The sequence below is a fragment of the Nomascus leucogenys genome, chromosome 12 (genome assembly GCF_006542625.1).
Source record: "Nomascus leucogenys isolate Asia chromosome 12, Asia_NLE_v1, whole genome shotgun sequence".
Classification (NCBI taxonomy): Eukaryota; Metazoa; Chordata; class Mammalia; order Primates; family Hylobatidae; genus Nomascus; species Nomascus leucogenys.
This window is the reverse complement of record NC_044392.1, coordinates 14,440,468-14,465,887: the sequence shown is the minus strand read 5'-3', so window position 1 is coordinate 14,465,887 and position 25,420 is coordinate 14,440,468. Positions and strand designations below refer to the sequence as shown.

General features: G+C 48.5%; 1 protein-coding gene across 2 annotated transcripts; it reads right to left on the bottom strand.

Annotated features, from left to right (window-relative positions):
* Positions 1–4,484: 4,484 nt before the first annotated feature.
* Positions 4,485–24,875, bottom strand: AKR1A1 (aldo-keto reductase family 1 member A1). 2 transcript variants are annotated; one of them, XM_030823803.1, is made up of 9 exons: positions 24,503–24,875; positions 12,987–13,076; positions 7,849–7,968; positions 7,517–7,668; positions 6,366–6,561; positions 5,858–6,057; positions 5,543–5,615; positions 5,304–5,390; positions 4,485–4,643 (listed from the first exon to the last, which is right to left on the bottom strand). In XM_030823803.1, exons 2-9 carry the CDS (start codon positions 13,068–13,070, stop codon positions 4,578–4,580), a joined length of 978 nt encoding a protein of 325 aa, XP_030679663.1. In that variant the 5' UTR covers positions 13,071–13,076; positions 24,503–24,875; the 3' UTR covers positions 4,485–4,577. The 2 variants fall into 2 exon arrangements, with proteins under 2 accessions (XP_030679663.1, XP_030679664.1); XM_030823804.1 differs by lacking the exon at positions 7,849–7,968 and having other exon boundaries at positions 24,503–24,832.
* Positions 24,876–25,420: the final 545 nt, after the last annotated feature.

The window sequence follows — 25,420 nt, the reverse complement described above, 5'->3', positions numbered from 1 at the left end:
CGGGACACTCCCCTCAGATACATCCTCCAAATTGAGAAACAGTTAATTTCCCGAACCTTAAACTGGCTTAGGATTGGGCTCAGGGGAAGGGAACCCAGACGCCTGACATGCCAGCAAAAGGGTAAAAGTTTTTTTACCAACTGGACTTTTGGCCTCCCTCTCCCCATGCAAACTGGTAAAAGGCCTCAGGATTTTTCACCTGTCCTTACCCTTGTTTTGTTTTGATACATGTTTTCTAATAACCCAGTTTGTCTCTTCTCAGCTTCAGGCCATCAAACTCCAAACAGACATGCAACCACAGCCTTGGACGATGGCCCCTTCTGCAGAGGACCCTAATATAGGCCTCTGAGGGAGATCTGCCTGCCATCTTCCCAAAATAGCACCCCCTGTCAGCAGGAAGCAGTTAAGATCGATCTTTGTCCTTAGCCTCACTCTAAGGGCAGATGTACTTCTTTAGACAGGGGAATGAAACAGCCAAGTATAAAGGGGTTCCCAGAGAACCTCTGACTGGCCTGTGCACTGGGAGAATGGGGTGGAGCCATGGAAGTTCATGCTGGTTGCAGCGGGGAGGAGCCTGGCCCCTACTGTTCCTGTGTGGAACCTGGGATTCAATCTGTGAGATGAGGTCCTGTTAACAGGAACCCCTCTCTTGCTTTGCTGTGTTGTTTTTCCTTTTTCCCCAATAAATTCCATCCCCCTTGCCCCTCAAAGTTTCTGCGAGCTTAATCTTTCCTGTTCATGTGACAAGAACCTGGATTTTCCTACAACCACAGTGATTAGACAAAGATGTCTGTTGCTAACTTTTCAGGTAAGTTGTTAAAAACAACAAAATAGACATTTGCTATAGAGAATGTTAAAGTTAGGCAGGGTGAGATGTTTAAGTCAAAACTAATTTCTGAACAGTCTGGAAAAGAAATAAAGTAATCCCATTTACAACAGCTACAAATAAAATCAAATACCTAGGAACTAGCTTAACCAAAGAAAAAAAACTCTATAATGTAAACTATAAAACACTGACAAAATAAATTGAAGAGGACACAAAAAAATGGAAAGATATTCCATGTTCATGAATTGGAAGAATCAATATATATATATATTTTTTGAGACGGAGTCTTGCTCTGTCGCCCAGGCTGGAGTGCAGTGGTGCAATCTTGGCTCACTGCAAGCTCCACCTCCTGGGTTCACGCCATTCTCCTGCCTCAGCCTCTCTGAGTAGCTGGGACTACAGGCGCCCGCCACTACGCCCAGCTAATTTTTTGTATTTTTAGTAGAGACGGGGTTTCACGGTGGTCTCGATCTTCTGACCTCGTGATCCGCCCGCCTCAGCCTCCCAAAGTGCTGGGATTACAAGCGTGAGCCACTGCACCCGGCCGATCAATATTGTTAAAATGTCCATACTACTGAAAGCAATCTATAGATTCAATGCAATCAGTATCAAAATATCAATGACATTCTTTACAGAAATGGAAAAAAACAATCATAAAATTTATATGGAACCACAAAAGACCCAGAATAGCCAAAGCTATACTAAGCAAAAAGAACGAAACTGAAGGAATCACATTATCTTACTTCAAATTTTGTTACAGAGCTATAGTAACCAAAACAGCAAGGTACTGGCATAAAAACAGACATATAGACCAATGGAAAAGAATAGAGGACTCAGAAACAAATCCACACACCTGCAGTGAACTCATTGTCACCAAAGGTGCCAAGAACATATACTGGGGAAAAGACAGTCTCTTCAATAAATGGTGCTGGGAAAACAGGATATCCATATGCAGAAGAATGAAACTAGACCCCTGTCTCTTACCATATACAAAAATTAAATCAAAATGAATTAAAGACTTAAATCTAAGACCTCGAAATATGAAACGACTGCAAGAAAACACTGGAGAAACTCTCCAGGACATTGATCTGGGTAAACATTTCTTGAGTAATACCCCACAAGCACAGGCAACCAAAGTAAAAATGGACAAATGGGATCATATCTAGTGAAAAAGCTTCTGTACAGCAAAGGAAACAATCATTAAAGTGAAGAGATAACCCACAGAATGGGAGAAAATATTTGCAAACTACCTCTCTGACAAGGGATTAATAACCAGGGTATATAAGGAAGTCAAACAACTCTATGGGAAAAAATATAATCCAGTGAAAACAGGCAAAACATTTGAATAGACATTTCTCAAAAGAAGACATACAAATGGAAAACAGGCATATGAAAAGGTGCTCAGCATCACGGATCATCAGAAAAATGCAAGTCTAAGCTACAATGAGGTATCATCTCACCCCAGTTCAAATGGCTTTTATCCAAAAGATAGGCTATAACAAATGCTGGAGAGGATGTGGAGAAAAGGGAACCCTCAAACACTGGGAATGTAAGTTAGTGCAACCACTATGGAGAATTTTAGAGGTTCCTCAAAAAACTAAAAATAGAGCTATGATATGATCCAGCAATCTCACTGCTGAGTATATACCCAAAACAAAGGAAATCAGCGTATCAGAGAGATCTGCACTTCCATGTTTGTTGCAGCACTGTTCACAAAGATTTGGAAGCAGCTGGGTGCAGCGGCTCACACGTGTAATCCCAACACTTTGGGAGGCCAAGAACCTGGGAGTCTTGAACCTAGGAGTTCAAAACCAGCCTGGGAGGGCCAGGTGCGGTGGTTCACACCTATAATCCCAGTACTTTGGGAGGCTGAGGCGGGCAGATCACTTGAGGTCAGGAGTTCAAGACCAGCCTGGCCAACATGGGGAAACCCCATCCCTACCAAAAATACAAAAAATTAGCCAGGTGTCATGGCGGGGACTTGTAATCCCAGCTACTCAGGAGGCTGAGGCAGGAGAATCGCTTGAACCCAGGAGGCGGAGGTTGCAGTGAGCCAAGGTGGCGCCACTGCACTCCAGCCTGGGTGGCAGAGCAAGACTCCATCACAAAACAAACAAACAAAAAACAGCCTGGGCAACATAAGGAAACCTAGTCTCGCCGGGCGCGGTGGCTCAAGCCTGTAATCCCAGCACTTTGGGAGGCTGAGGCGGGCGGATCACGAGGTCAGGAGATCGAGACCATCCTGGCTAACACGGTGAAACCCCCTCTACTAAAAATACAAAAAATTAGCCGGGCGTGTTGGCGGGCACCTGTAGTCCCAGCTACTCGGGAGGCTGAGGCAGGAGAATGGCGTGAACCCAGGAGGTGGAGGTTGCGGTGAGACGAGATCGCGCCACTGCACTCCAGCCTTGGGGACAGAGAAAGACTCCGTCTCAAAAAAAAAAAAAAAAAAAAAAAAAAAAAAGGAAACCTAGTCTCTACAAAAATTTAAAATTTTTGTACACTACAGCCTCAGTGACGGAGACCTCAATTCAAAAAATAAATAAATAATAGAAATCTCAACAGTCTTCTAGGCCTTCCAATCATCAGTTCCTACCAATTCCAGCATTGTTTTATGCCATCACCTCTACCGCCAGGTCCCCCTTACTTTTAGTTGCTGTCATACAAGTCCTCTTTAGGTTTTTCCAGCAGCGTCTTCTAGTTTCAAGACTTTTCCCTAAGCTGTCCAATTTGTATGGAATGCTGTTCCCACTCTTACCTCCTTTAACTAATTAATCCCTATTCATCTTTCAGATCTTAGCTGATTAAATAAGTAGGCTACTCGCCCTACACTTCTCATAACACTTCTTCCAACTGTAATTAAACTAATTATGCAATTAGTCTGTCTCCTCAAGTAGGCTGTAGGGACTTATATGTCTTGGTTATAGCTATATCCCCAGGGCTTAGCATCATGCCTAACCCATAAGTACCCAATAAATACTTCTTGAACGAAGAGCAATGGTTTGGGAAAGTAAAATGAGTTCCGTGTGACTGGAGGTTAGAGAGATTTGCCAAAAACCTTCCTAAAACCTGTTCATCAGTGGCCTCTGGTGCCCACCAATAAAAAGTGCGTAAGATAGGGCCTTAGGGGCCGAGTGACAAGGTCTGGGCTGGACTGTTGCCTCCTGCAGGTCACCTATGCACACTGACTATAGTGTCTGATGGAGAAAGCCCCTGTGCCCCACCTTTTGTGATTTTGCAAGCTGGGATTCCCTAACTTATGAATGTTAAGTCGCTTGGATTCTTCATATTACTAAACCTAGGCACTGATCAGGACAGGGGGATGGAAACTCAAGGCCCAGGTCCAGCATTGCCTTGAAACCAACGGACAATCATTGCCCTGATCGCTCACTCCTGAGGTGGTCAATTCGAGGCATTCTTGAGAAGACTCCAGGGAAGCATGCAGTGCTTCAGATGTGCCAGTAGATGGCGCTACTTCCCAACGTGCCTAATGCAAGGATACAGAATTACTCAGCCTCCTCACAGGTTCTTCCAGAACCAGGATATGAATATTTGGGCTTCAAGGGCAGGTCACATCCAGCAGCCCAAGGTCTGTCACCCCTGAGGGAAACAGCCTCCATCTCAGGCCTGACCAGGCAAATAAGACAAGCAAGCAATATGGATGCTCCAATGGCTTTATTAACTCCCTCTTTCCGTTGTGGCAGGACCTCATTAGCTGGAGAGCTGGAAGGGAGGCCAAGAAACTGTGGTCTCAGTACGGGTCATTAAAGGGGTACAGAGGATGCCCTGCATCCCTTGGGACTCTCTTCCCATCCACCTGGAAAGAGAGACAGATAGATTACTCCATCAGCAGGAGTTGCCATTCCAAAGACTCCAGGCATCTTCCCCAAATCTTCCTAAAAAAACTCATCTGTGTATAGCACTATGTCAGATGGCAGTGGCTGGGATCCCCATCTCAGAGAACACCACAGTATCAACAGCATTCTAGCACCAAACCCATAGACTGATATGTAGCTACCCCTGCCCCTAAGAGTTTGCAGTCTGAACTGAGATCAAGAGGCCAGGAACCATTTATTTCCCTAAGTACAGCAGACTTCCCTCCCAACCCCAATCCCTCCAGTGAGGTCAACAATGCCTTCTGGGCTCTCCTCATATCATTTACTGAGAATCTACTACATGTCAGGAACTGGGCTCATTTTACACGTAGGAAGCTGAGGCTTGGAGAAGTTTAATAACTTGCTTTAGGTTACAAGATATCAAGAAGCAGGACTGGGACTCACAGGTTATATGCCTTATCCCCGAGCCATACTACTTCCCTGAGCTCAATAAAGAGAAATGAGAGCACTATGTCCAGCATAGCAATCCCACCCACAACATTGCGTCCTTCTCACAACCAGCAAGCCGTAGGTCACACCTGGGCCAGAATCCCACCCCAAATCTCACATTCCCCAAGTCTAGGGGGCTGATACATCCTCACCGTAAGCATAGGCACAATGTATCGCCAATTTTTGTTCAGGGCATTTAGCTGCTTCATCTCTTCTGGGCTAAAGGTGAAGTCAAACACCTGAGGATGGAGAGTGGGGTTCAAGAAAGCCAGCTTTGTGAGCAGAAGCTGGGGTTCCACAACACTGCTTTTTTAGCCAGGTAGAGTCAGGGCCAAGAAAATGTCCCAAAGAGCTAAAGAAGATAGAACCCATAGAACCCATTACCAAGTACCTTGATGTTCTGAAGGATTCGAGAAGGAGTGATACTTTTGGGGATGCAGATCACTTTCCGCTGGACCTGCCACCTAAGTTGGGGGATTAGATAGATGAGGAAAAGGGTCAGTATTCATAAGCACTATTTTGTTCTCCATGCAGCCTTCCCTAAGCTCCTGGAGCACCTGAGCCCTGCTGAAATGGGAAATATGCCTAGAGTGGCCTCCCTCCAGATCACAAGGCAAGATCCTCAGCCTCACCCAGACACTGAAATAAGAAATCCCTTAACCCTTGCCTCCCAACCCAGGGCCCTCTCCCTAAGACTGACCCATACCTGAGCAAGATCTGAGCTGGAGATCGGCCATACTTTTCAGCCAATGCCAGGACTACCGGTTCCTCCAGCAGGACAGGCTCATCAGGATCACGCCATGCACGATCAGAGGAGCCCAAAGGGCTATAGGCAGTTACTTCCAGGCCACGTGCTTGGCAGTGGGCAATTAGCTCGTTTTGAGCCAAGTATGGGTGGCATTCCACCTGAGCCAAAGAATAACCCATCACCATGAAGTGGTGACACCCAGCTTGCTTGGCCCATCCCAGACATGCATGTCTGGACCAACCCCCTATTGCTGACTCCCCCACTACCCTTCAGCCTGCTTTTCTCACCATTTCCCATCAGCAATTTCATTCTCTCCCACTGCTTCAATGCCCACCTTTATGCAGAGGACTTCTGCACCAACACTCTGACAACTTGCTAGCCATCTCCCTTAAGCAGATCCATTGTCTGCTCACTCATGCTCTTGAGCAGACAACCCCTAAACCACTCATCTGCTTGCTGTCCTTACCTGCAAGACAGCTGGACGCACAGAGGCCACACTGAGTATGTCATCAATCTGCCGACTGTTGAAGTTGGACAGGCCCAGTGCCCGCACCAGCCCCTTAGCCACCAGTGCCTCCAGAGCCTTCCAAGTCTCCTTGTAGTGGGTGGAGTCGTAGCATATAGTCCCATCAGCATTCTTGGGGAAGGGGTTGTCTCCCCGCCTGAGTGAGAGACAGCCCCACCAAGTGTGGACACAAATGCCAGGTTTCTACCCTACCTGCCCATCCAGCCACTCTATGTCCCAAACTCCAATCCCAGAGAGGACAAAGGGCCAAGAATTTTTAAAAAGCCATGCTTTTTCTTTTTTTTTGAGATGGAGTCTTGCTCTGCTGCCCAGGCTGGAGTGCAGTGGCGCTATCTCAGCTCACTGCAAGCTCCACCTCCCGGGTTCATGCCATTCTCCTGCCTCAGCCTCCCCAGTAGCTGGGACTACAGGCACCCGCCACCACACGCAGCTAATTTTTTGTATTTTTAGTAGAGACGGGGTTTCACTGTGTTAGCCAGGATGGTCTTGATCTCCTGACCTCGTGATCCACCCGCCTCGGCCTCCCAAAGTGCTGGGATTACAGGCGTGAGCCACCGCGCCTGGCCAAAAAAAGCCATGCTTTTTCATCCTTCCAGATCGTAACCCAGGTGTTAAGTTTACATGGAATGCCTATGCCCCCTCCTCTTCCTAGACCTAGATATCTCCTCTCCCCTAGGAAGTCTTCCTTAACTCATCCTCAGGGAGTTATCCACCCTTCTTCCAGCACAGGGCATGGCACTAATGGTGGGCTCTTCTCACATCTTCTGCTGAGACTTACTTATTACTGTAACCCTAGGTGCTCAACAAAAAAGTCAGCACCTTTTCTAAATGAATAAAGGGAGCAGGAGGGTTACGGGTGCATACCCTGCGGTACACACCATGTGAGACTGCCTTCCTTTTTCTAGAGTTAAACTCCTGTAGCTACAGCTAAGCTGCTGTAGCAGAAGAGGCTAAGATCCCACGTCAGGCTCCTCAGCTTGCCATGCAAATGAGTGTTCCTATCCTGCTCTGCTGCTGTGACTTACAATAAGTTACTAACACCATCCTGCTCAACCCCCTGATTCCCCAGATGAGGCTCTGGCAAGGCTCACTCAAAGGCATAAGGCCAGTGCATCAGGTACAGGTCCAGATACTCCAGCTGGAGGTCAGCCAGAGTCTTCCGGAGGGCAGGCTCCACATCCTCGGGGTGGTGCTTGGTGTTCCACAGCTTGGATGTCACAAACAGCTCCTCCCGAGGCACCGCCTAGTGCAGGGGGCAGGGCCCACAGTGAGAAGAGCCACAGGCATGTGGTCTCACCCACCCTCAACTCTGGGAGAGGAACTGGAAGGAAGCTGGTGCCAGATTCCCTCCAGCTGGGCCCCAGCCCTAGCTTCAGCTTCTAAGTTCTCTCACCCCACCTATATTTACAACCCCAGTCCTCACCTTGCCTGGTCCCACGTCCTCCTTCAGGGCCTCCCCAATCTCAGGCTCATTGCCGTAGATAGCAGCACAATCAATGTGGCGGTAGCCTACACTAAGGGCATACTTAACAGCTGCTTTTACCTGCAAGGTGAGAGAAGCAGAGGTTTCAGCTCTGTTGGTTTCAGCCTTCTACTGTCGCCACCCCAAGGTCAATGCTGGGGGAAGGGGGGTCAGAAATATAACAGGCACATCTATGCAGTGGAGGTGAAAAGATGGAAGATGAACTGGGTGTGGTGGCTCATGCCTATAATCCCAGCACTTTGGGAGGCTGAGGTGGGCAGATCCCCTGAGGTGAGGAGTTCGAGACCAGCCTGGCCAGCTGGAGGTCAGCCTGGCCAACATGGTGAAACCCCATCTCTACTAAAAATACAAAATTAGCTGGGTGTGGTGGCGGGCGCCTGTAATCCCAGCTACTCGGGAGGCTGAGGCAGGAGAATCACTTGAACCCAGGAGGCAGAGGTTGCAGTGAGCTGAGGTTGAGATTGCGCCACTGCACTTCAGCCTCGGCAACAAGAGTGAAACTCCGTCTAAAAAAAAAAAAAAAAAAAAAAAAACATGGAAGATGGTTTCAGTCTAAGGGACCAGAAGCCTCTTCAGAGGCTCCAAACCCTTTGCTCTGCTCCCACCCCAACCAGTCTCTAAGATGCCTTCCTACCCAAGCCATCTCAGCAAGGTCTAGCAAAAACTAACAATATTTTCCCGGCATCTACCATAAAGAGGGCTTTAGTAAATATTTTTTCAGGCTGAGCACAGTGGCTCATGCCTGTAATCCTAGGACTTTGGGAGGCCAACATGGGAGCATTGCTTGAAGGCAGGAGTTCAAGACCAGCCTGGTCAACATAGCGAGACCCCCACCTCTTTTTAAAAAAAAAAAAAAATAAGGCCAGGCGTGGTGGCTTATGCCTATAATCCCAGCACTTTGGGAAGCCGAGGCAGGTGGATCACCTGAGGTCAGGGGTTTGAGACCAGCCTGGTCAACATGGTGACACTCTGTCTCTACTAAAAATACAAAAATTAGCTGTGCATGGTGGCACATGCCTGTAGTCCCAGCTACTCAGGAGCTGAGATAGGAGAATCACTTGAACCCAGGAGGAGGAGGCTGTAGTGAGCTGAGATCATGCCACTGCACTCCATCCTGGGCGAGACAGAGTGAGACTCCGTCTCAAAAAAACACACAAAAAATAACAACAACAAATTAAAAACAATTTTTTTTTTTTAAATAAAGGCCAGGCGTGGTGGCTCACACTTGTAATCCCGGCACTTTGGGAGGCCGAGGCGGGCGGATCACCTGAGGTTGGGAGTTTGAGACCAGCCTAACCAACACGGAGAAACCCCGTCTCTACTAAAAATACAAAATTAGCTGGGCATGGTGGTGCATGCCTATAATCCCGGGTACTTGGGAGGCTGAGGCAGGAGAATCGCTTGAACCCGGGAGGTGGAGGTTACAGTGAGCCAAGATCATGCCATTGCACTCCAGCCTGGGCAGCAAGAGTGAAACTCCTTCTCAAAAAAAAAAAAAAAAAAAAAAAATTGGCTGGGTGCGGTGGCTTATGCCTGTAGTCCCAGCACTTTGGGAGGCCGAGGTGGGCGTATCATGAGGTCAGGAGATCGAGACCATCCTGGCTAACACGGTGAAACCCCGTCTCTACTAAAAATACAAAAAATTAGCTGGGCGAGGTGGCAGGCGCCTGTAGTCCCAGCTACGCGGGAGGCTGAGGCAGGAGAATGGTGTGAACCCCGGGGGGCGGAGCCTGCAGTGAGCCGAGATCGCGCCACTGCACTCCAGCCTGGGTGAAAGAGCGAGACTCCGTCTCAAAAATAAAAAATAAAAATAAAAAATAAAATAAAATAAATAAATAAATAAAAATTTTAAAATTTAAAAAAATAAAAAAAATAATTTTTTTTTTCAATCAGAAGACAGATGGATAAATAGAGAAAAGAAGTATAGACCATGGAAACAAGTTCCAGGTTCTAAGAAGCTGGTTAGAGAAACATAAGAAAAAATTCCTAGGCCAAGGACATACAGGGAGTTGTGTAGACAGACTCTGGGAACTCTGGGAGCACAGGCCAGCAAAAGAGGTTAGAAGGGGGAAAAGATTAAGGAAGGCAGATAAGTAGGCTGAAAGCTGGAGGCAGATAAGTGGGCTGAAAGCTGGACCCAGAACTCCCTAATGAGAGAGAAGAAAACAGGCATCAGGTAGAAGGATGGGTCAGTTAATTTTGCTAAAATCCATACTGGAAACATGGCATCAGCAGCAGAAACAAGGGTACCCAGCCCTAGACACAAAGCACTCAAAGCTCTTGTTGTGGGTGCCTGGCATAGTATTCAAGATCCCCACCCGGGTGCAGACGTACTTCTCCTAACATCTGACCCCTGCTGTTCCATGCCCCGCCTTGGCCTTGTCTGTGGCCCCCACCCCCTGCCTTGACCTAGCTCCTGACTTCTCTGAGGCTATGACAAGTGCCTGCCTGAAGCACAGGGACCCTGGCTCCAGGCTCCTTGGCAGCTATAGGAAAGAAAGCAAAAGGGAAAAGAGACACAGGTCATCCAAGCACACCACAAATATCAGTCTAAATCCCAGATAGAAGAATCTGTTCTCTGCTGGGGCTTCTGTCAAACTTAATCCCCAAACTTCTCTTCACTCTGACTCAAGATTTCCAAGGAAGAAGGAGGAAGCCCTGGGGAAATGCCCCATTCCAGGCAGGTGCCAAATCTCATAGCTACGTCCACCCTGAGAGAGCAGGTCTACATTCCCAGACTCCCCTCAGCTGGGAGGGTCTACACCAGGGGTCACTCAATTATCAACTTTAACAGTTCTTTTCTTTCTTTTTTTTTTTTTGAGACGGAGTCTTTCTCTATCCTCCAGGCTGGAGTGCAGTGGCATGATCTCGGCTCACTGCAACCTCCACCTCCTGGGTTCACGCCATTCTCCTGCCTCAGCCTCCCGAGTAGCTGGGACTACAGGCGCCCGCCAACACACCCGGCTAATTTTTTGTATTTTTTTTTCTTTTAGTAGAGACGGGGTTTCACCGTGTTAGCCAGGATGGTCTCGATCTCCTGACCTCGTAATCTGCCCGCCTCGGCCTTCCAAAGTGCTGGGATTACAGGCTTGAGCCTCCGCGCCCGGCCCAACTTTAACAGTTCTTGAATTAAGAACTACATCTATATTTTTAAGTGTTTACTTATTTATTTTATTATTATTTTTCTTGGGATGCAGTTTCGCTCTTATTGCCCAGGCTGCACGATCTCGGCTCACTGCAACCTCCGCCTCCCGGATTCAAATGATTCTCCTGCCTCAGACTCCCGAGTACCTGGGATTACAGGCATGCACCACCACGCCTGGCTAATTTTGCACTTTTAGTAGAGACGAGGTTTCTCCGTGTTGGTCAGGCTGGTCTCGAACTCCCCACCTCAGGTGATTGCCTGCCTCAGCCTCCCAAAGTGCTGGGATTATAGGCATGAGCCACCACACCCGGCTTAAGTGGTTACAATATTAAAAGATCACATAGTGTATAATCACCTCCATATGTAACTTGTCCAAATCTAATTGTTTTTTAACTTTTTTTCCTTAATTTTTCTCCCCCTAGACAGAGTCTTGCTCTGTTGCCTAGGCTGGAGTGCAGTGGCGTAATTTTGGCTCACTGCAACCTCTGCCTCCCAGGTTCAAGCAATTCTCCTGCCTCAGCCTCCCAAGTAGCTGGGATTACAGGTGTGTGCCACCACACCTGGCTAATTTTTGTATTTTTAGTAGAGACGGGGTTTCACCATGTTGGCCAAGCTGGTCTCGAACTCCTGACCTTGTGATCCACCTGCCTTGGCCTCCCAAAGTGCTGGGATTACAGGCGTGAGCCACAGTGTCCGGCCTACTTTTTTATTTTTTTTAAGATGGTCTTGCTCTGTCCAGGCTGCAGTGCAGTGGCATGATCATAGGTCGCTGCAGCCTCAACTTCCAGGGCTCTAGCAATCCCCCTAACTCAGCCTCTCAAGCAGTTGGGACCACGGGCACATTCTAATTTTTTGAATTTTTTGTAGAGACGGGGGTCTCACTGTGTTGCCCCGTCTGGTCTCAAATTCCTGGGCTCAAGCAGTCTTCCTGCCTCGGCCTCCCAAAGTGCTGGGATTAAAGGTATGAGCCACCACACTTGGCCCCATCTTGTTCTTTAAAAAATAGTTTGTGGCCGGGCGAGGTGGCTTACATCTGTAATCCCAGCACTTTGGGAGGCCAAGGCAGGTGGATCACCTGAGGTCAGGAGTTCAAGACCAGCCTTGCCAACATGGTAAAACCCCGTCTCTACTAAAAATACAAAAATTAGCTAGGTGTGGTGGCTCATGCCTGTAGTCCCAGCTACTCAGGAGGCTGAGGCAGGAGAATCACTTGAACCCATGAGGCGGAGGTTGCAGTGAGCCGAGATCAAGCCACTGCACTCCAGCCTGGGGAACAGAGTGATACTCGGTTTCAAAAAACAAAAAAAGTTTGCTGGGCCTGTGTGTTAGTGTGTGCCTGTGGTCCCAGCTACTCAGGAGGCTGAGGTGGGAGGGTCACTTGAGCCCAGGAGGTCAAGGCTGCCATGAGCCAAGATCATGCCACTGCACTCCAGCCTGGGCAACAGAGCGAGACCCTGTCTCAAGTAAAAGAAAAAAAAAAAAAGCTTGCTGACCTTTGGTCTATACAATTCACCTAGTTATTCTTCAAACCTTGACACCTGCTACGTGCCTAATTCTGGACTGAGCAGTAGGGAGAGGCTGAGCCCTCAAAGAACCCAGTGTGGGAGAGGAGACATGATCACAGCATAGGGTAGGGTGATAACTGCCATATTAGGGGTCATAGCATAGGGATGGGCACAGAGGGCCCCATGTCTGCCACAGCACTCAGTGCAGATCCAGTTAGAGAAAGATGTCCTTCCTATGGCCCTGGCCCTGCTGGGCCCCTCAGCCCACTCTCTGAGTCAGCTGGGGAAGCCCAGGGTGTATAATTGGTCTCTTCTCTTATCTCTTCCCACTGGCTCATCCCCACTGGAAGGGGAGTATGGGGGTGGGGCTGCTAGGAAAATGCAGGCAGAGGCTCAGCAAGTTTCTCTTTTCTTCCCCCATCCCTCACCTGACCAGGCTCACTCTTCCAGGTACCCAGACCAATCAGAGGCATCTTCTGCCCAGTGTGCAGGAGAACACAGGAAGCCGCCATTGCTCCCTGAAACACAGATGGGAAGAGAATGGTGTTGGGGTTAGTGCTGTTGTTCAGGTCTCAGATATCCACTGTCAAGAATACTGCAAAGCAGAGTCTGCAGTGGCTCACGCCTGTAATCCCAGCACTTTGGGAGGCTGAAGCGGACAGATCACCTGAGGTCAAGAGTTCAAGACCAGCTGGGCCAACATGGTGAAACCCCATCTCTACTAAAAATACAAAAATTATCTAGGCATGGTGGCGCGCACCTGTAGTCCCAGCTGCTTGGGGGGCTGAGGCACAAGAATCACTTGAACCTGGGAGGTAGAGGTTGCAGTTAGCTTAGATCGCGCCACTGCACTCCAGCCTGGGTGACAGAGTAAGACTCTGTCTCACTACTACAAATCATGGGCCAGGCAGGGGTGGGGAAGAGGGGACAGATGTGGAGGACAAACACGTGGTTATATATGTGCCTGTGAGCAAAGGCAGCGGAGACAGGGTGACCAAAACCAACCATGGCCAGTAGCTCCTGGACAAACACTAACCAGACCACCAGCCTGGCTGCCCTTCTCTGTGGCAGGCTAAAGATCTCTGTTAAAGAACTGCACTATCTAAAAACAAAAGCAGGTGGCCACACAGAAGCACCCAGTCTTGACTAACTAAGGTCTCAAGCCAGTGTAAGGCAGGCAAAGGCCATTATGAGAGAGAGACCAGGTAACTGAATAGGCCCAGGAAGGGGCCACTTTTCTGAGGATGAAATGAATGTTCCCAGGAGGTTGTCAGAACTACAGAGATTCTCGGCCAGGCACAGTGGCTCACGCCTGTAATCCCAGCACTTTGAGAGGCCAAGGCGGGTGGATCACAAGGTCAGGAGATCGAGACCATCCTGGCTAACTCAGTGAAAGAAGCCCGTCTTTACTAAAAATACAAAAAATTAGCCGGGCGTGGTGGCGGGTGCCTGTAGTCCCAGCTACTTGGGAGGCTGAGGCAGGAGAATCACTTGAACCCAGGAGGCGGAGGTTGCAGTGAGCGAGATTTTGTCTCAAAAAAAAAAAAAGAACTACAGAGATTCTCTAAGGACCTTTCACAGAGGTCTGGTCAGCCATGCTGGTAGGCCCAAGTGGGCTCCTGCAAGGGAGGTAAAGGGAGTCCTAAAAAAGGAACTCTTTTTTAGACTAAGGGTCTGGTTCTGTCTCCTGGGTTGGAGAACAGTGGTGTGATCATGGCTCACTGCAGCCTTGAACTCCTAAGTTCAAGTGATATTCCTGCCTCAGCCTTCCAAGTAGCTGGGACTACAGGCCTGTGCCAGCACACCTGGATGTTTTTAAACTTTTTTAGAGATGGGTTCTGGCTAGGTTGCCCAGGCTGGTCTTGAACTTCTGGCCTCAAGCTATCCAGCCACTTCAGCACCCTGAGTTGCTGGGATTACAGGTATGAGCCACCATATCCAGATCTTTAATTTTTTAGTTGAGAAAATAGGCTCAAAGAAGTGAAGTTAGACCGGGTGCTGTGCCTCACACCTGTAATAACAAGCACATAGGGAGGCCAAAGCAGGCAGATCACTTGAGGTCAGAAGTTAGAGATCAGCCTGGCCAACATGGTGAAATCCTGTTTCTACCAAAAAATACAAAAATTAGCTAGGTGTGGTGGCATGCGCCTGTAGTCCCAGCTATGGAGGCTGAGGTGGGAGAATCGTTTGAACTCGGGAGGCAGAGGTTGCAGTGAGCCAAGATTGCGCCACTGCACTCCAGCCTGGCCGACAGAGCCAGACTTCGTCTCAAAAAAAAAAAAAAAAAAGTGAAATTTGCTCCAAATCAACAGCTAAGAAGTGGCAAAACTGGCCGGGTGTGGTGGCTCACGCCTGCAATCCCAGCACTTTGGGAGGTCGAGGCAGGTGGATCACGAGGTCAAGAGATCAAGACCAGCACTGGTCAACATAGTGAAACCTTGTCTCTACTAAAAATACGAAAATTAGCCAGGCACGGTGGCGGGTGCCTATAATCCCAGCTACTTGGGAGGCTGAGGCAGGAGAATTGCTTGAACCCGGGAGGCGGAGGTTGCAGTGAGCTGAGATCATGCCACTGCACTCCAGCCTGGGCGACAGAGGGAGACTCCATCTCAAAAAAAAAAATAAATAAATAAAGTGGCAAAACCAAGGATCTAAGGAGGAGCTAATGGAAAAAAGGCAAATAAACACAGACCTATAAAAAGATACGGTAGATACAAGTATGATGTACTATAGAAAAGGGCAAGGACAAAGAAATATTGACACTGGCTTTTAAGAATTCCCAAGAGTCAAGGGGAAGAACTCTTTCCAGGAAGGGGAAACTATATACATGACTTCAGTGCAGCAGAAAAATAACTAATTACAGATACAAGTAAATTTCCAACCAAACAAAGCAGGTAACTGGAGCCTCCCCCTCTGGAAAGCTATGAAAATAAGAAGTCACCAAATGGCTCAAGAATACTCATTTTGTCTGTAAATTGAATGTTCCAACTCTTGTGCTAAACCCAAGAGAAAAACATATTTAAATATTTAAACTGCCTTCCTTCAGTTTATGGTCTCGTAATGGGAACAGGTGATATCAGTACACATTGATAAGAGCTTCGATCAAATTCTGCATAAGAGCTGCACAAGGGTGGCAAGAAAAGAGTAACCTTGCTAGGATGGCTTCTTGGGGGCATCTCTTCCTGAGTCAAGTCCTAAAGAATAACTGAACAGGAGTTATTCAAGTGAAAGAAAAGGAGAGAGAATGTTCACACCAAGAGCCAATGAGGTAGATACAACCTTTTCCCTTGATCTCATCAGTACCATGAATATCACTGTTGGGATTGATTTAATTACCAACAATATCTTTATAAATATAATCCTAGTTTCCAGGTTCTAAAAGGATGTAGGATAGAGCAAGTAATAAGACAAGTTGTGGCCGGGAGTGGTGGCTCACGCCTGTAACCCCAACACTCTGGAAGGCCGAGACAGACGGATCACCTGAGGTCAGGGTATTACCAGCCTGGCCAACATGGCGAAACCCCGTCTCTACTAAAAATACAAAAATTAGGCCGGGTGTGGTGGCTCACGCCTGTAATCCCAGCACTTTGGGAGGCCAAAGAGGGCGGATCACGAGGTCAGGAGTTCGAGACCAGCCTGACCAACATGGTGAAACCCCATCTCTCCTAAAAATACAAAAATTAGGCCGGACACGGTGGCTCACGCCTATAATCCCAGCACTTTGGGAGGCCGAGGTGGGCGGATCACGAGGTCAGGAGATCGAGACCATCCTGGCTAACATGGTGAAACCCCATCTCTACTAAAAATACAAAAAACTAGCCGGGCGTGGTGGCGGGCGCCTGTAGTCCCAGCTACTCTGGAGGCTGAGGCAGGAGAATGGCGTGAACCCAGGAGGCGGAGCTTGCAGTGAGCCGAGATCGCACCATGGCACTCCAGCCTGGGCGACAGAGCAAAACTCCGTCTCAAAAAAAAAAAAAAAAAAATACAAAAATTAGCCGGGCATGGTGGCATGTGCCTGTAGTCCCAGCTACTCAGGAGGCTGAGACAGGAGGAATCGCTTGAACACGGGAGGTGGAGGTTGCAGTGAGCTGAGATTGAGCCAGTGCACTCCAGCTTGGGCGACAGAGCAAGACTCCATCTCAAAAAAAAAAAAAAAAATTAGCTGGGCATGGCGGCGCATGCCTGTAATCTCAGCTACTTGGGAGACCAAGACATGAGAATCACCTGAACCCAGGAGGCGGAGGTTGCAGTGAGCCGATATAGTGCCACTGCACTCCAGTCTGGGCAACAGACAAGTTGAGGCCGGGTACAGTGGCTAACGTCTGTAATCCCAGCACTTTGGGAGGCTGAGGCAGGCGGATCACTTGAGGTCAGGAGTTCGAGACCAGCCTGGCCAACATGGCGAAACCCCCTCTCTACTAAAAATACAAAAATTAGCTGGACATGGTGGTGCACACCTGTAATCCCAGCTACTCAGGTGGCTGAGGCAGGAGAATCGCTTGAACCCAGGAGGCAGAGGTTGCAGTGAGCTGAGATCATGCCACTGCACTCCAGCCTGGGATACAGAGTGAGGCTCCATCTCAAAAAAAAAAAAGACAAGTTGTGAGTAAAGCCAGTACACCAACACTGTCTTTCCTAATACTTCTGACCCAGGAAGAATTTTATAGTCTAGTTTAGGTTGGTTTTGGAAACCACTCTTTTCTGCTAAAACAAAATCAAAACTTCAATCTGAGTGTCAAACCACAGGCTACCAGGGCAATGCTCTTTATAATCAAATTTCCAAGGGATCAAGCAAGCAAGTCTGGACTTGACAAGAGGAACCTGGTGGCCTGCTGCCACCAGGGTCTAAGGCAGGTTTCCTGGACTTAATGCCCAATGACCTGTTGGCCTCTCGCAGATTACCCAGCACGCATGAGAAGGCTCTGAAATTACACCTGGGGTGAGAGCTTGAACAACACCCTGGCTTAAGGGGAAAAGGAAGAAGAAACATGAATCTTGCTTCTCCCTTTCTTTTGCTGGTGAAACTGAACACCGAAAAGGCTGAGGCTTGGGGAACAGGGATGAAAGATGTAGGAGATCTGCAAAGAACAAGAGCTCCCTAGGGAAGAATGAAGGTGCCACATAGATGTTTTTCTCTAGGACAGAAAATCATCCTTAGCCAGCTCTTGACTTCCTCATCTTCTGCTTGATACAACTGCTTTCCAGCCTAGCCGTGCATTAAGATTCCAGACACTGAGCTTGTCAGGAACTGCCTATCTGGACCTTTGGCAGCATTCAGAAACCCTCATGTTATCTTTTTTATTATTATTTTTTGAGACAGAGTTTCATTCTTATCACCCAGGCTGGAGTGCAATGGCGCGTTCTTGGCTCACTGCAACCTCCGCCTCCTGGGTTCAAGCGATTCTCCTGCCTCAGCCTCCCGAGTAGCTGGGATTACAGGCATGTGCCACCATGCCCAGCTAATTTTTGTATTATTAGTAGAGACAGGGTTTCACCATGTTGCCCAGGCTGGTCTTGAACTCCTGACCTCAGGTGATCCACCAGCCTCAGCTTTTCAAAGTGCTGGGATTACAGGCATGAGCCACTGTGCCCAGCCTATCTTTTATTTATTTATTTTGTTTGAGACGGAGTTTCACTCTTCTTGCCCAGGCTGGAGGGCAATGATGCAATCTTGGCTCACCACAACCTCCACCTCCCAGGTTCAAGTGATTCTCCTGCCTTGGCCTCCCGAGTAGCTGGGACTATAGGCGCCCGCCACCACACTCAGCTAATTTTTATATTTTTAGTAGAGATGGGGTTTCACTGTATTGGCCAGGCTGGTCTCGAACTCCTGACCTTGTGATCCACCTGCCTCAGCCTCCCAAAGTGCTGGGATTACAGGCGTGAGCCACTGCGCCCGGCTATCCTTTTTTTTTTTTTTAAGACGGAGTCTTGCTCTGTCACCCAGGCTGGAGTACAGTGGCACGATCTTGGCTCACTGCAACCTCCATTTCCCAGGTTCAAGTGATTCTCTTGCCTCAGACTCCAGAGTAGCTGGGATTACAGGTGCCCACCACCACACCTGGCTAATTTTTTGTATTTTTAGTAGAGACGGGGTTTCACCATGTTGGGTAGGCTGGTCTCAAACTCCTGACCTCAAGCAATCCACCCACCTTGGCCCAACGTGCTGGGATTACAGGCGTGAACCGCCGCACCCGGCCAGAAACCCTCGTGTTATCTTCAAGTGTAAAAGGGAGATGTGTGGGTTGAGTGGGGAGGAGGGTATTATCAGGTATCAGGTTTTATTATTTCCAATTCAGTGTCTAGGTTCCTTCCCTCTGCTGAATTCTTTCCTTCTCAAAGGGCTCTACAGTTGCTGCCTGGATGCAGGGAACTAGAAGACACAGGAAAAAAAGGAAACAATATCTACATGAGTGTTTCCTGGCTGCATGGGCCTTTCCTCTGCCTCCCACAAATGCTGGTGTGGGAGGCAGAGGAAAGGTCCCTTCAGGGTTTTCTCCTCAATCTCCTCATTCCCTAGTTGAGTTCATGTCTTCGGTTATCGCCTTAGGCCTTGATTCTTCTCACCCCACTTCTGTATATTCAACGCCCTCTGGACCTCTCCACTAGTATGTATAGGCATCTGAGATTCGCCATGTCCAAAACTGTACTCATCAAATCCAGCGGTGGAGTGCAGAGGAAACAGTTTAGGCTCTGGGGCTACGCAGACCTGCGTTTGAATCTCAGTTCTGATATTTTCAAGAGATACTATATCTAAAGCACCTTGCACAGGGCCTAACCCATGCTCTTCTTTCTGTATAGTCATCCCTTGGTATCCACAGGAAACTGGTTCCAGGACCCCTTCAGATACCAAAATCCTGGGATGCTCCAGTCCCTTATATAAAATGGCATAGTATTTGCATAAACCTAAGTACATCATCCTGTATATTTTAAATCAACTCTAAATACTTCTAATTCCTAATACAATATAAATGCTAAATGCTAGGTAAATAGGTGTTATATATACATATTATTTTTTTTTTAGACAGAGTTTCACTCTTGTTGCCCAGGCTGGAATGCAATGGTGCAATGTCAGCTCACTGCAACCTCTGCCTCCTGGGTTCAAGTGATTCTCCTGCCTTAGACTCCCAAGTAGCTGGGATTACAGGCATGCACCACCACGCCTGGCTAATTTTGTATTTTTAGTAAAGACAGGGTTTCTCCATGTTGGTCAGGCTGGTCTCGAACTCCCGACCTCAGGTGATCCACCCACCTCGGCCTCCCAAAGTGCTGGGACTACAGGCGTGAGCTACCACACCCGGCCTATACTGTATTTTTTTATTTGAATTTTTAAAATTGGTTTTTTGTCCCCAAGTATTTTTGATTCTAGGTTGGTTGAATCTGCAGATGCGGAACTTGTGGATAGAGTGTTGACTTTGTACTCTATTTCACCAAAAGACCAAAGCCCTGGATAACAAGTGTTAAAGCAAACCAAACATGTTGATAGTATAATCCATTTGGGTCTTAAAAAAAACCATCTGGTTGGGTGTGGTGGCTCATGCCTGTTAATCCCAGCACTTTGGGAGGCTGAGGCAAGCAGATTGCTTGAGTCCAGGAGTTCGAGACCAGCCTGGGGGACATGGCAAAACTTGGTCTCTACAAAAAATATGAAAATTAGCCAGGCATGGTGATGTGTCTCTGTGGTCCTAGCTACTAGGGGGCTGAGGCAGGAGGATCCCTTGAGCCTGGGGGGCAGAGGTTGCAATGAGCTGAAATCACACCACTGCACTCCAGCCTGGGCCACAGAGTGAAACCCTGTCTAAAAAATAAATAAATAAAAGCCATCTAAAGAATTTGCAGTTCCTTGCAGGCATTTATGAGTATTATCAGATTATGGTTTTGATAAGTAGCTGGTGAGGAGAGTATTTTCTCCTGTAATTTTCTTTTTGAGACAGGGTCTCATTCTGCTGCCCAGGCTGGAGTAGAGTGGCCCATTCATGGCTCATTGCAGCCTTGAACTCCTGGACTGGAGAAATCCCGAGTAGCTGGGACTACAGGCACATGTCACCACACCCAGCTTATTTATTTTTTATTTTTTTGAGACGGAGTCTCACTCTTTCGCCCAGGCCGGACTGCAGTGGTGCTATCTTGGCTCACCGCAAGCTCTGCCACCCGGGTTCACGCCATTCTCCTGCCTCAGCCTCCCGAGTAGCTGGGACTACAGGCACCTGCCACAGCACCCGGCTAATTTTTTGTATTTTTAGTAGAGATGGGGTTTCACTGTGTTAGCCAGGATGGTCTTGATCTCCTGACCTCGTGATCCACTTGCCTCGGCCTCCCAAAGTGCTGGGATTACAGGCGTGAGCCACTGTGCCTGGCTTATTTACTTATTGGGACAGAGTCTCGCTCTAACGTCCAAGCTGGAGGGCAGTGCTGTGATCTCAGCTCACTGCAACCTCCACCTCCCAGGCTCAAGCTATCCTCTCCACTCAGCCTCCCAGGTAGCTGGGACTAGAACCATGGGCCACCATGTCCAGCTCATTTTTTGTATTTTTCGTAGAGACAGGGCTTCTCCTTGTTGCCCAGGCTTGTCTCAAACTCCTGGGCTCAAGTGATCCTTCTGCCTCAGCCTCCCAAAGTGCTGGGATTATAAGTGTGAGCCACCATGCCTGGCCTTATTTTTCTTTTGTAGAGATAAGGTCTCACTATTTTGCCCTCTCAAACTTCTAGCCTCAAGTGACCCTCCCACCTTGGCCTCCTAAAGTGCTGGGATTACAGGTGTGAGCCACCACACCTGGCTTTCTCCTATACTTCCTTTTTTTTTTTTTTTTTTTTTTTTTGAGACGGAGTCTCGCTCTGTCACCCAGGCTGGAGGGCAGTGGTGCGATCTCAGCTCACTGCAAGCTCCACCTCCCGGGTTCATGCCATTCTCCTGCCTCAGCCTCCCGAGTAGCAAGGACTACAGGTGCCTGCTACCATGCCCGGCTAAGTTTTTTGCATTTTTTAGTAGAGACAGGGTTTCACCCTGTTAACCAGGATGGTCTTGATCTCCTGACCTCGTGATCCGCCCGCCTTGGCCTCCCAAAGTGCTGGGATTACAGGCATGAGCCACTGCCCCTGGCCTCTCCTATACTTCTAAAAAAGCCAGCTTGGAAAACCACCTTACATATGTAATGTTGGCCAGATTTTGTCAGTTTAGCTGGGTTGTAAATCTTGTTAATACTTATAGCTACAGAAAAAGAGAATGCTCTAATATGTAACCTAAGACCTAAGACTGCAATAATACTTCCTGTACTTCTTGATGTATGTGAAAAGAATTTTATTTTTATTTTTTATTTTTTTGAGAAAGAGTCTCGCTCTTTCACCCAGGCTGGAGTGCAGTGGCGCGATCTCGGCTCACTGCAGGCTCCGTCCCCCGGGGTTCACGCCATTCTCCTGCCTCAGCCTCCTGCGTAGCTGGGACTACAGGCGCCCGCCACCTCGCCCGGCTAATTTTTTTTTTTTGTATTTTTAGTAGAGACAGGGTTTCACCGTGTTAGCCAGGATGGTCTCGATCTCCTGACCTCGTGATCCGCCCGCCTCGGCCTCCCAAAGTGCTGGGATTACAGGCGTGAGCCACCGCGCCCGGCCGTGAAAAGAATTTTAAAATATATATTCCTAAATCTTTAGTCCATCCGTATCTACCTCTACTGCCACTGCCCCATCTCTGACCACCATCACTCTCTTTTTTTGAGACAGAGTCTTGCTCTGTCGCCAGGCTGGAGTATAGTGGTGTGATCTCGGCTCACTACAACCTTTGCCTCTCAGGTTCAACCGATTCTCCTGCCTCAGCCTCCCCAGTAGTTGGGACTACAGGCGCATGGCACCACGCCCAGCTAATTTTTGTATTTTTAGTAGAGATGGGGTTTCACCATGTTGGCCAGGATGGTCTCCATCTCTTGACCTCGTGATCTGCTCGCCTCAGCTTCCCAAAGTGCTGGTATTACAAGCATGAGCCACTGCGCCCAGCCTTTTTAAATTTTTTTTTGCTACAGAGTGTCACTCTGTTGCCCAGGCTGGAATGCAGTGGCATGATCTCAGCTCACTGCAATCTCTGCCTCCGGGGTTCAAGTGATTCTCTTGCCTCAGCCTCCCGAGTAGCTGGGATTACAGGTGTGTGCCACCACACTCAGCTACTTTTTGTATTTTTAGTATGGACAGGGTTTCACCGTGTTGGCCAGGCTGGTCTTGAACTCCTGACCTCAGGTGATCCACCCGCCTTGGCCTCCCAAAGTGCTGGGATTACAGGCATGAGCCACTGTGCCCAGCTGACCATCACTCTTTACTTAAACCACAGATCTTGGCTTCCAAAGTGGTCCCTCTTCCCACAGTCCATCGCCAGATCCAACCATGTGACTCCCAGTCTCAAACCCTTCCAGCAGTTCTCCCCTATATTCAGGATAAAGTCCAGCCTCCTCAAAACCTGGCTCCTATCTTCCTCATTTCACCACCTCCTCATGTCAGACTGTATTCCAGACTTTGAACACTCAACAGGGTCACACCACTTACCTGACTCTAGGTGTGTGCACACTTTCCCTCCCCAAACCCTACATTTGCCTGGCTAACTGCTGCTCATCCTTCAGCTAGCACTTTACATTTCTGGCTCCTTTCCAGGTGCAGTGGCTCATACATGTAATCTCAGCACCTGGGCAGGCTGAGGCAGGAGGATCACTTGAAACCTGGGCAACAAAAGGAAACACTGTCTCTACAAAAATTTGTTTTTTTCTTTCTGAGTCTGCTTGCTAGGGAGAATTTTTTTTTTTTAAATTTTAAAGATTAACTGGGCACAGTGGCATGCACTTTATGGTCCAAAGGCTGAGATGGCAGGATCATTTGAGCCCAGAAGTTTGAGGCTGCACTGAGCAAGGATTCCACCACTACACTCCAGCATGGGCAACAGAGCGAGAGACCCCCATCCATCTCTAAAAAGAAAATAAATAAATAAATGGATGGCTACTTCCATGTACTGATAGCATGTGCACATCACTACATTTTTCTGTTTATATATAAATTTCCCCCACAAACCTGGCTACTCCTTGAGGTCTGAGCCCGTCATCTGCCTGAACCCCTCACTCCTAGAGTACCTGTCCCATACATACATACATACATACATACAATGTACACAATACACACACACACCACACACACATGGCTTATGGGGGAGAGATCTTGAGAGGCTGAGTTTGGCCAGCTGGAAGGAAGTCGCTGCCTCTGTCACCTTCTTCCTTTACCTCTTGGAAAACCTGGAAAGAATCCTCTTGGAGAATATCAAAGCACTTTATTGTACTCGGCAAAAAATCCCAGTGGACCAGATAGAAACATACTGAGATTGCTCCTGTATTAAAGATAAGGAAACAGATCTTGGAAAAGTAACAGGCCCGCAGCCCTGAGTATGAACGATCTGAAGGGGAAGAGTTAATTAACAGTAGCCTCATCCAGTGAAGGTTCAGATCTGTGTCTCACTTTAACAGAGTTCTGGGGCAACAGAATAACACGTCAGACTTTCTCAGACCCAAAGCAGGTGTCTAAGTAAGAGAATTATCCCCACTTCTCTCCACTTCTCAGAACCATCCCTGCACCTGCATAAGAAAGCCGGAGCAGCTGGAAAAAGCACGAGCAAACAGAAAGATGGCAATTAAAACTTGCAGATCATCTAGTATGCGCTGTGCGCCTTCAAAGCTTTATCTCAATTCTTGCTACAGTTCTAATGTAGGACCTCATTTTATTGCTGAGGAAACAGGTTCAGAGAAACTGGGAAGTTAGCAAGATCATGCAGAGACAAAGAAGAGCTCAAATCCGAAACCAAGTCTCGTCCCCTCCAGTGCTCTGCGCTCTCCGCTCAACCCCGGGGGCTTACATTTCAGTAGTAAAGGATCGAGGCCATCTTCTCCGGGAGAAAGATAGGCCAGCAGCAAGAGAAGCTCACCTTGGCACAAGCACAGAGCGTGAATAGGGTAGTGTGGCCTGATGTCAGTTCTGCACCCTACCAGAGATCCAACGGTCCTCAGCTTAAGTCTGGCGGTGAGGAGGAAGCTCCACCCGGAGGGAAGGGCAGGGGCCGGGCATAAAGGATCACGCGCAGGGTGGACTTCCTTCCCCGCCTTCCGAGGAAGGACCTGAAGGGGATGGAAACCAGAGGTGGGAGGTAGTACCGTCTCCACCTCTGGATCCTCGAGGTCAAACTGGCCTGAACTGGGTCACTCACTCCGCAGCGCGGGTTTGGAGAACTCCTGGGCACAATGAGGCAGGTGGCGCTGGCCACGTGGGCGGTGCAGGGGGCGGGGCCAGCCGCGCCTCTTACTGGCCCACATTGCACCGCGCGCCTGGGCGCCGCCGCTGGTGCTTTTCCGGGGGAAGTAAGGCCGCAGGTGCCACGTTGCAGGTTCTTCTGGTTTCGGCCCTCCAGATTCACAATGCCATCCCTGGCTCCATACTCTCCCTAAAGTCAGGTTGGCTGGATTCCCAAAGTTAACCTAAGTTGGCCCCGTTACATTTAGTTCAAGCAAACAGGTTCAGAGAGCAGCTGCAACACCAAGGTTGGCCAGAATACAGAAGACCTCGCGTCTGCAGATCCAGGCCCTGGAAAATGCCTGGTCCCTCTGTCTGGACCATGGACCTGCCCAGCACGTTGTGTGCCAGGCACTGTGCTTAACACTTAATGAACATGGTTTTATTGAATCTTCACAATAATCCTGAAAAGGAATATTCTTTTCTTTTTTTTGAGACGGAGTCTTGCTCTCGCCCAGGCTGGAGTGCAGTGGCGCGATCTTGGCTCACTGCAACCTCTGCCTTCCTGGTTCAAGCAATTCTCTGCCTCAGCCTCCCGAATAGCTGGGATTACAGG